Here is a 10,834-nt window from a genome sequence, read left to right on the forward strand (position 1 = left end):
AACAAATGCTTCAATCTTTTTCCAGTCACTGTCAAATCTGATACAGAATGAAGAAACAAAAAAAAAACAATATGAGATAATGCAAAAAGGATGGTACTAAGGCAATAAAAGGGAAAAACAAACAAATAACTTACATATCCTAAAGCTTCTTAGATATGGGCAAACATGGAATAAGCTTTACTTATTGGATATGTTTTATGTTATTGTGAGATGTTCAAGCAGCTTAAATACAACACATCCACAAAGTTGTTAATCTTGTGACCTGTTAAAGAGCCTGTGCTTTGAGGATCATTATAGTTGTAGTTTATTTAGTTAGTGGAATAAATATTGGATTCACTAGATATATAAGTTCTTATCATGGTTATACTTGAACTTTCAGTTCAAATGGAGAAATGATTGGTTTTGTTCTCTCTCTGAGAAGGCTACTACCCAAGGCAAGGTAGACCCATGCCCTTTGCATTCCCAATGGCTAAAAGAGTTGAGAATTGTATGAAGCTTGAACTCTAGTGTGTGTGTGTGTGATGTGTGCAATAGGTTAACAACTTCTAAGAGTTATGTAGGCTTAGGGGCAGGAGGTTAACATCTGTAAAGGACAATCCTTTCGTCCTCTCCTCTCCCCAATTTCATTCACTACTCTACCATTTGGTGGAAGGACCTGCTCTCATCATAACAGCAGCAACCCAACAGTGTAATTAAAATAGAGATAGCTTGGAAGGTGGGCAGGGGAGATAAATTTTGATTTTGGGAGGACCGATGGCTGGAATCTGAAGCACTGCTAATGGAGAAATACCCAAGGCTGTACCAGATCTCGTGTCAGCAAAATTAAACCATAATGCAGTTGAGGAGTCACTCGAGTAGCAGATGGGAATGAAGTTTTAATTGGAGGAGACCCCTTTTTGACAGTGAAGTGGAAATGGCGAATTCCTTTATTGGGGAGATATTGAAGCAGCAACTACACCCTCAAAAGGAGGACATGTGGATATGGAAACACGACTCAAGTGGACATTACTCAAAAAAATCAGGGTATGACCTAATAAGGAGAGAAGTAGCGGGGGCAGATCATACTTCGGATTTTGTGGAGCTATGGAAACTCAAAATTCCAGCTAAGTCTGTGGTGTTTGCCTGGAGGATAATTAGGGATAGACTACCAACAAAGTCAAACCTAAGAAGGAGACAAGTCATGTTAACAGATACATTATGCCCTTTTTGTAGAACTGAAGAGGAGGAGGCTACTCACCTATTCTTTAGTTGTTCCAACATCCTCCCTCTATGGTGGGAGTCATTGTCTTGGGTTAATCTAACTACAGCTCTACCTCAAAACCCAAGGGATCACTTCTTGCAACATGAAATTGGGAAAAATCAGGGAAAGAAGGCTACAAGATGGAAATGCTGGTGGATTGCTCTCACAAGAACAATATGGCAGCATAGAAACATAATAGTTTTCCAAAACGGAAGTTTTGATGGAAGCAAATTGATGGATGTGGGTCAAGTCCATGGAGAAGGATTTTGTAATGTGGACATGGGTCAAATCCATGGAGAAGGATTTTGTAATACACTTTAATCAATGGTCTACTAATTTAAAGGAAGGGTTTAGTAACTAGTAGGGGCAATCAGATGATGAATCTATGTAATTATGTTAGGTGTATCTTCTCTGGTTCTGTAATTAATGGAACTAGATGGATCCCTACAGCCTACTGTAATTATAGTACCATTGGTACTCCCTCATATTAATATCAATCCTATTTTTGCCGAGCAAAAAAAAACCGTTTGGGTGTTCCTACTACTGCTGCTACTACCTTGATGATGGATACATAGACTTTTCTCTCTCTCTCTCTCTCTAATTGATTATGCTAGAGTGGACAACAAGTAAGAAAATAATGATCAAATTAGTTATTTTGGGAGCCTCGAGCAAACGCTTTACTTCCCTCATGCTTGGGCTATTCTTATGCTTGAGAAAATTGCAAACAGAGTTGATGTATATTACAACTTTGTGGAAGTTGTATTACCAATATTATTTTCCAACTCATGCAAGGGCTATTCAATATTGTCATGGACTTTGATTTCACTTAATAATATACTACATCTGATCCTTTTTATTAAAAACAACAAACAAGTAATAGTCTAAAATATATCATCACTTGTTTCTTGTAAAAAATACGGGAGGTAATAGCATCCAAATGGGAAAAAATAGCATTGAAAACATAGAAAAAAATTATTCATGCATCAATGATGTAGAGAGTAATACTTTTTATATACTTCTGTTTTCTAGCAACTCCTTCTCCACCTTCTTTTTCTTTGTATAATTGTATCTGTTTTTTTCGCTCATGACATTTCTTATTTTCTATCCTTTCCCTTCCTATCACTCTTTCCTCATCCAAAGGTGGATGGATACACCTCACAGAATCTTTATTCATTACAGAGTAATAAAGGATTAGGGAAGTAGAGCAAGGCTTGGAGAGTTGGACTTGTGCAAAGGGAAAACAAAGGGGAAAAGAAAACAAAACTCACAAAAAATCACAGTCAAAGTAAAATAGAAAAACACTTATATCCTTCAAAAATTTTTATGGCTCTATAATTATGATTCACCATTAAGTTTGTATGGATGCTCAAAACCACACATCTGATCCCATGAATTTGATTTAACAGAAGGAGAATGAAATCAATTATGATTGCCACAAACTGTTTGATATAACAGAAGGAGAATGAACATGGCTACTAAACAATTCTTTTATACCCCAAGCATATGAACACAACATCCATTCCTAAATAACCTCTAACTACAAACCCTATTATACATCCCAAATGTAAAAGAGCTACTATCATGTTTGGATGACACATAAGAATCAATTCTATCGCATAAAATTAGGTGATACCATAAAAAAGTAGAAGCAACTATTTTTTGTTTTTACCTTCACCATGAAAAATTAATTGATTATGTTTTACCATAAAGATACATCACTACTCAAGAGACCCCTTTATAGTGTTTCGAGGAAACCAATTTTTGGGAGTACAACATTCCTCACTTTGCTAAGATCCCTACCTTTGAGGGTTCTCCCAGCACCTTCTAAAACAGAAAATGAGGATATCTGACTCCTTTCAAGCCTTCGGGCAATAAACTCATGTGGAGGAAGCTTGGAATCACTCTCATCATTTTCCTCTCCATCCTCATCACTACCCCCTCCATAGTTAGCAACACCATCACCATCAAACCTTCAATTAGCACTATTCTTGGGGAGTTTAGTCCTATAAATCTTTGACCAGTCAAGAATGTTGACAGGTGCTGATTGTTGAAGAACCGTATATTCATTGGAGGAACTAGCACTGCTGCTATTGCTAGATCTTGGGATCATTCTGCCTAAACTAGGCCTAGTGAAGTATATTACAACTTCCACAAAGTTGTAATATACTTCCCTCATGCTTGGGCTATCGAGGACTATCCTTATACTTCTGATGGGCTAGAGATATGGGATGCTATCAAGTCTAAAGGATATTGAACCTACAAACTAGTTAGTCAGGATGATGACAAAGATGCAAGCATTTTCTCTGCACTTCTTTAGTATTCATCAATTGCCTACAACTCTAATATACACAATTGACCAAAAGACTCAAGCAATTGACCAGAGGAACAAAAGCAACAAAGTAGGTAGCCTTACCAGAGTTATTGCTATCCTAGAAATTACATCAAAACATTCAAACATTGCAACAACACTAGCAATCAATGCATTGCAGTTCAAACACGTAAACTAGTATCAAAGATTCAAAAATTGAAGAAATGGGATACCTGAAAATTGCCGAAGAAACTACAAAAAGCAACGTAGACAATAGATGGACCAGCTTTCTGCTCAGACCCTGCCCAATCAATTTTCACTAACCCAATCAGTCACTTCATACCTAACCACTATTTACAACATTGAACAAAAAAGTACAGGACAAATTAGTAAACTATATTACTTTTACACACAGTGACAATGGCAGTGACAATGAAAAAAAGTGAGCACCCACTGAAACAGAGACAATGGCAGTGAAAAAGAGTAAACTATACTACAAATGAAAAAGAGACCAAGCTTACCTCAAACCCAAACAGTGACGATGGCAGTGAGATCTAACAAAATGGCATGAAACTTGAAGCTTTCCTCGTACCTCAATCAGCAATACTGTAACTGAAGACGTATTATTATTATTATCATCAATAAAACATGAACACCCACGAAAACTTAGCATACACCAAGTTTACCTACGTACCTCACGGAGAAAGCTTTAAGCTTTGAGCACCCACGAGTGTTTCAGCACCCTAGTACCAACAGTGTATGTAGGGTTTTCTTCGAGCCACACTTCGAAGAGCAGTGTAGGGGGTTCTGTGGGTTCAACCGAGGGGTTTTCGGCAGTATTGAGAATAGTGTGGGACAATGTGGGTGTCAAGGGAGTGGTTTCTGGCAGATTTCAGGTGGGAGGAGAAAGAGAAGAGCGATTTCAGGAAGGAAGACAAAGAGAAGAGGGAGGGCAAGGTTTTCGAGCGCACGGGTTGTGAAATGTCAAGTTTTAACTTATAAACATAACAACATCATTTTTTTAAGGATAACCGATGTTAACTTAATATAGTTAACATTGGTATTGGAAAAACCGATGTTAACATCAACTAGATTACATCGGTTTTTTAAAAAACCGATGTTAAGATCAACTCCTTAACATCGGCTTTCTGAAAATCGATGTTAACTCTATGAAGTTAACATCGGTTTTGCCAAAACTGATGTTACCATATTCATCTTAACATCATGTTAACATCGATTTTTTAAATAACCGATGTTAACTTCAAGTAGTTAACATCGGTTTTGCTAAAACCGATGTTAAGTAACTCCATTTAATTACAAAAATGCCACCGCGCTTTCGTTAACATCGGTTTTTGAAATAACCGATGTTAATGGAGCGATGTAGAAAGTCTTTTTTTTAGTAGTGGGCGCTCAAGTAAGTATGTGAGTTAGGACATAAAGCAAGTATATGCTTAAATGTAGGCTTGAGAGAGCGATAAAGAGAGATGTGCACATGTGTTGGTGTGTGGGATGTGTTGAGGGTTCAATGGAACCTAGTATTTATAAGAGAGGAGTGAAATTGTAGGTCCTTATTTGTAGGGGTTGTTATAGCCTTTGCAGATTATTCCCGAGTTATAGATAATAGCCTATAGTTAATGTTAGAGATAAAATGTAGCTTAGAGATAAAAGCTAGTAGATAATTGTACCTTGTAGATAATGTGTGACTTTATAGATAATTAACTACCTTCCAAGAGATAAAGAGATTCAAATATATTCAAATATTAATAGGTTGGAGATAACTTGTAAGTAAGGGAGCTCGGCTGCTCAGGACCGAGTGTCGGTGCTCTTGTTCCAGGGCTAATATGGAGGGTTGACACATGTCTCGGAGTGTCGTGTAAGGTGCCATGTGTATTTTGTGGATCCTAGACATTACATAAGCCCCCTCAATCTATTAGCTGGCTTGCGAGCAAAAGAGGTTGTCTAGTGTTGAAGATTGTTTGATGTCCGGGGTAGTAGCCTTGACAAGTAGGAGGTTGACGAGTTTGTCGAGCCACCGAGTATGGATGAATGTTGTCTGGTGTCGAGTGTGGTAACCTTGACAAGTGTGAGAATTGCAGGTCTGTCAGGCTTGTCAAGCCCTCAAGCCTGGACAAGAATTTTCTGGAATGCTTTTGTCAAGTTTTCCGGGATTGACATGTCTTTGATCTTATAGGTTAAGTTTGACGTGTTAGGTGAGGGAAGTCTATAGATTTGACAACTATGCCCTTTTCTGACCGTTGGAGGGTGCATTGAAGACAAATGTTACATTTTGTCTGTTGTTGTAGGCATGTGCGGCGCACACGCAATACTCTTGTATATGTGTCACTCGTGGAGTGGGCACGTAACTGAGTCATGGTGCGTGGGTGAGTGGGGGTCCATTGTGGTGCGAAAATTTAAAGCATCACTTCCACTCCCGCCAATTACCAAAAAGTTTGTCTCCCTTTTAAATGGTGTGGACTTTTGATTTTGGGTCATTGTTACTTCGAATTGTTGTCTTCTTTCTCGAAACTTCCTTGCTTGCTTCTTGCGATTTTCCTCTGTTCATTTTCTTTGCTTCTTCAAGGTATTAATTTTCTTTGATCACGTCTTCATTCTTGTCTGATTCTGCCATTGGCATGGGTGGCAGTGATTCTGGGGGCTCGATTGAGCAACCCATGATGGACCAGAAGGTCATTTCCTTTTGTGGTTCCTCCTTGGAGGATACTCGCTGTGGTACCTTCAACAGGGAGTCCTTTTCTTTAGAAAGGGTGAGGGCTTTGCATCATACTGATGGGGGCATTTTTTTCCCTCACGGTAGGGCATGACCTTCCACTGCTTCCAGGGAGCCTGATATGAACCTTCATTGCACAAAGGCTGACTTAGGATCGTCTAGGATTAAACCTTGATGGAAAATGCGGAAATTGATTAAGGAAAGGATGGAAAATTGGCAAGATTTAAGGGTTGGGCGGTGGCTAATTTCGTGGGCCTTAATAAGGTGGTTCTTGGCATAAAATGGAAGAATGAGATGATAAAACATAGGTTAAGTGGTGGCTGGACAGAAATATAGAAATGGAAATAACTCAAGCTACATGGCTCCAAATGAGGTGATTCCAAAACGAGGTGAAAGATCTCGTTTTGAAATTCAATTTAGGCTCAAAAATCACTTAATTTGAGCGTGTAAAACGAGAGTTATGGCCATGAGATAATTCTGGGCAGAAGTGAATTTTCAGGAATTATGGTTTGAAAGAACAAGGTTGAAGATGAAAAGAAGGAAATAATCAATCTTTCCGGCGAAGGCAACACACAAAGGTTGTGAAAGTCCTTTGATATAGCCAGGGTGTTCTTGAATCACTCAAGAACTTAGGAGAATCACTCTCACTAAGATGAAAGAGATAAACTCAAATTTTCTGAATAAAACTCAACTTGTGTTTATTGATAAAATGGTTCAGCTTATATAGAAGCTTTACATCAGATTTTAGTAATGATCCACTAACTTAGAATTAAAAGAACTTAATGCCACTAACCTAGGGAATTAAAAGAACTTAATGGCTAAGTGTAACTGAAATTGTGGCAACCAATATTCACCCCTAACAGCCATCAAGCCAGCCACCATTTGGTCTCCCAAAAGGATGATGCCTAGGTTGCCAATTGGGCCCTTATTACAACTTGAACTAAACCAAACTAAAGCCCTTTCAGTTGATTAACCCAAAGCATATTTTGGGTCAGCCAACTTTACAAGGATTGGGCCATTATTTAGACAAACTAAACACTCAAAAATTGAGACAAAGTGGTGCCATTTAGTCCTCCTCCATTTGGGCCATGATACAACTCACAACCTTGGACTTTTCTCCTTGAAACTTGGGCTTGCATTCAAATAGTATGTACAACACTTGTTGAAGAGCTTACTTGGCTTTCCTTGCTCTAGCCCTTGTCATAGGTCCTCCAAGTGGATCCTTGCCCTTGCTCTTGGTCATGTCCTCATCAGAGCTTGTCCTGCTAACTATGATCCTCCCCTCTTCTGCTTCTGGGGGAGTGAAGAGAAGTAGTGATGGTGGAGATGTCAGGGCATCTCCCCACATGCGACATAGCCATAGTGTTGGGTCGCCATCATCCCTACCTGTCATTGGTAGCTATGAATGGGTGAGGGACGACTTTCTAAAGTACAAGTCCTTTCTTACCTCTATAGCGAGTGTCACTGCTCTTCAACACTAGGTGAAGTTGGTAAGTGATATGCCATTATTTTCTCCTATTTCTTAACCCTGTTTTGCACCATTTTAAGTACTGATTAGTCTTAATTGTCAAATTAATTAGGCAGTTTTATTATTTGGGCCCACTCAACTAATTTGATGTTTTTAATCTAATTTCAGGAATTAATGAAGCATTGGGCTTGAATCCAGAATTGGGCTTGAACTTGAAGAGGGCAGACTATTTTATTCTACAAAATTAGATTTTATCTTATCTTATCTTATCTAGATATTATTTAGATTTGATCTCATCTAGATATTATTTCATCTAGATCTTATCTTATCTTATCTAGATTTGATTTGATTTTATTTATGGGCTTGGATTTAAAACAGATTTGTAAGCTTTGGGGCTGGAAAACTATATAACAGCACCAAGGTTCTAGTTTAGGCCTCTCTTCTTTTTCGTTTTTGCAATTCCAGTTCTAAATTTTCGTTTTAGCAATAAAATTTTGTTCTTCAATCTATAATTTCGTTCTCTATTGATTAATGGAAGGCTAAGTCCCCAACATTGTTTTCTCTTGAGCATCAAGCACAGTTCTCTTTGAGGTTCTATTATTACTGTTAAATTCTGCTAGTTTTTCCTCTTCACTAATTACTCTGAATTTGTTGCTATTAATTCATGCATGCTTAGTGCTTGATTAATTGTCTCTGCGGTTAATTTATGTTCATGCTTAATGATCGTTCATGAGTAATTGGTGTATGTGTTGCTTAATCACATAATGAATGCCTTATGTTAAATTTTGCTTAGTAATTTAATTTAGGGTTGGATTAAGTGGTTAAACTGACAAAGGATAAATTCTCACAACCTAGGATAAGAGACTTTCTTGTGAATCAAGGGGAAGCAATGTATTTTAATTCTAATATTTTCTAACTCACATCTATTCGCTGTTTAATTTACAAAAGCAAACAACCCCCCCCCCCCCATTCGTTACTATTTTCCTACTATTTGTTATGAACATTTGGTGTATCATTGCTCGTTGAGAAATGACCTAGGATCACTTCCTAGTTACTATATTTTAATGTTTATTTGATTCGGGTACGGCCTCGGTCAATAAGCCCTGAGGACTCCTTCAAGTTAGTCGTTCAGGTTTATGGGAGTGATTGACTTCCCTTTCTGTTAGACAAGTGGCCTCAGATATCTTAAGAAGGGGGGGGGGGGTTGAATTAAGATATCACAAACTATTTCCCCAATTAAAATTTTATTCTTCTTTAATGATAATATCAATGTTCCCTTATTATGAAATACTATAATTCAAATTAAACTAAACTTCCTTAACGCAAAAGATAAATAACAATAAATAAAGGAGTTTAAGGGAAGAGAAAGTGCAAACTCAGTTTTATACTGGTTCGGCCACACCCTTGTGCCTACGTCCAGTCCCCAAGCAACCCGCTTGAGAGTTCCACTATCTTGTAAAAACCTGATGTGTCATTATTTTCTCCTATTTCTTACCCCTTTTTGTCACCATTTTAATTACTAATTAGCCTTAATTGTCAAATTAATTATACAGTTTTATCGTTTTGGCCTACTTGACAAATTTTGTGTTTTAATTTAATTTTAGGAGAATTATAAGGAATTGGGCTTGGATCCAGAATTTGGCTGAACCAACTTGGACTTGAAGAGAGCAGATAATTTTATTTGTCATCCAGTTTTATTTTATTTCGTTTTGGGCTGTATTTTGTAATTGGGCCGCCAGACCTTATTGGGCCCGATAATAAGATTTGTAAGCTTTGGGGCCTAATGACCTTTAGAAAGCCCAGCTGCTAGGGTTTTAAGGTGGTTGGCGATACTGTTCACGTAGAGAGTATGGTAGGGTTTTCATTTTTCAGCTTCTTTTCGTGTTACTGTTCATGTAACAATTTCCAGTTTCGTTTTCTGCTTCACTTTCCATTTCCGTTTTCTGCTTCAAATTCCATTTCGTTTCTGCTGTTAATGGAAGGCTGAATCTCTAGTTTTGTTTTCTCTGGAGGATTAAGCATAGCTCTCTTTAAGGTTTTGTTCTTAATATCAAATTCTGATCAGTTTTTCCCCTTCACCAATTATTATGTATTGTTGCTGATATTAATCCATGCATGCTTAATGCTTGATTAATTGTCTCTGTGCTTAACTAACGTTCATGCTTAATGGACATGTGAGAGGGATTAACTGGTGTATGTGTTTCTTAATCACATAATGACAACCTTGTGTTAATTTTCGCTTAGTAAATTAATTTCGGGTTGGATTAAGTGGTTGAACTGATTAGGGATAAATTCTTGTAACCTAGGATAAGAGACTTGCTTTTGAATCAAGGGGAAACAACATGTTTTAGTTCTGTTAGTTTTTAATTCAAGTTTACATGCTGTTTAAATTACAAAAACAACAAACAACCCCCCCCCCCCATTTTGTTATTGTTTTGTTATTATATGTTATGAACGTTTGTTTGACCATTGCTCATTGGGAGACGACCTAGGATCATTTCCTAGATACTGAATTTTAATGTTTATTTGATTCGGGTACGACCTCAATCAAATTTGGTGCCATTGCCGGGGAGTAGTGGTCCAAAGGTTCATAATTATGTTTTTGTGTCTTTGTGTTTGTTTCTTTGTGTTTGGATGTAGGCACGATTTGTGGCTGAACCAGTATAAATCTTGTGTTTGTCTTCTTCTTCCATACACTCTTTAATTTCCGTTGTGTACTTTTAATTATCGCTTTTACTTTTGGTTAAGTTTCTATTTTTGTCGTCCAGTTTTATTTTATTTCATTTTTGACCTTGTCGCAGCGTGCCGTTTGCGGGCGAGCGAGGGCGAGGCTCACGGGTGCGCTTTCCAAAGGAGGAAAGATGCGCGGAGTCGCCACCAACGTTTATTTGTGGAAAACGTCGAAAAATCCGAAGGAAACCGGTCAAAATGAAAATTCTAAGTTCGGGAGTTGTATTTACGCTTGAGGAAGGTATTAGCACCTCTTACGTTTGTCTCAAAGGACAACAGCCTATTTTTAGAATTGTGGAAATTGTGTTACCTTAACTTTTATTTCTTTTTTATTTTTTGAGGTCGACAAAAAGCGGGGCT

The 10,834-nt window shown here is 37.8% G+C and overlaps 1 protein-coding gene across 1 annotated transcript; it reads left to right on the forward strand.

Moving 5' to 3' along the window:
* Nucleotides 1-913: 913 nt before the first annotated feature.
* LOC102666665 (uncharacterized) lies at nt 914-1,561 on the forward strand. Its single transcript, XM_006589983.1, has one exon. It carries the CDS (start codon nt 914-916, stop codon nt 1,559-1,561), a length of 648 nt encoding a protein of 215 aa, XP_006590046.1.
* Nucleotides 1,562-10,834: the final 9,273 nt, after the last annotated feature.

Source organism: Glycine max, chromosome 10 (assembly GCF_000004515.6).
Source record: "Glycine max cultivar Williams 82 chromosome 10, Glycine_max_v4.0, whole genome shotgun sequence".
Classification (NCBI taxonomy): domain Eukaryota; kingdom Viridiplantae; phylum Streptophyta; class Magnoliopsida; order Fabales; family Fabaceae; genus Glycine; species Glycine max.

Bases quoted from the DNA above. Each gene is read 5' to 3' on its own strand.
- LOC102666665 (XM_006589983.1), top strand. From the start codon at position 914: ATGGCGAATTCCTTTATTGGGGAGATATTGAAGCAGCAACTACACCCT.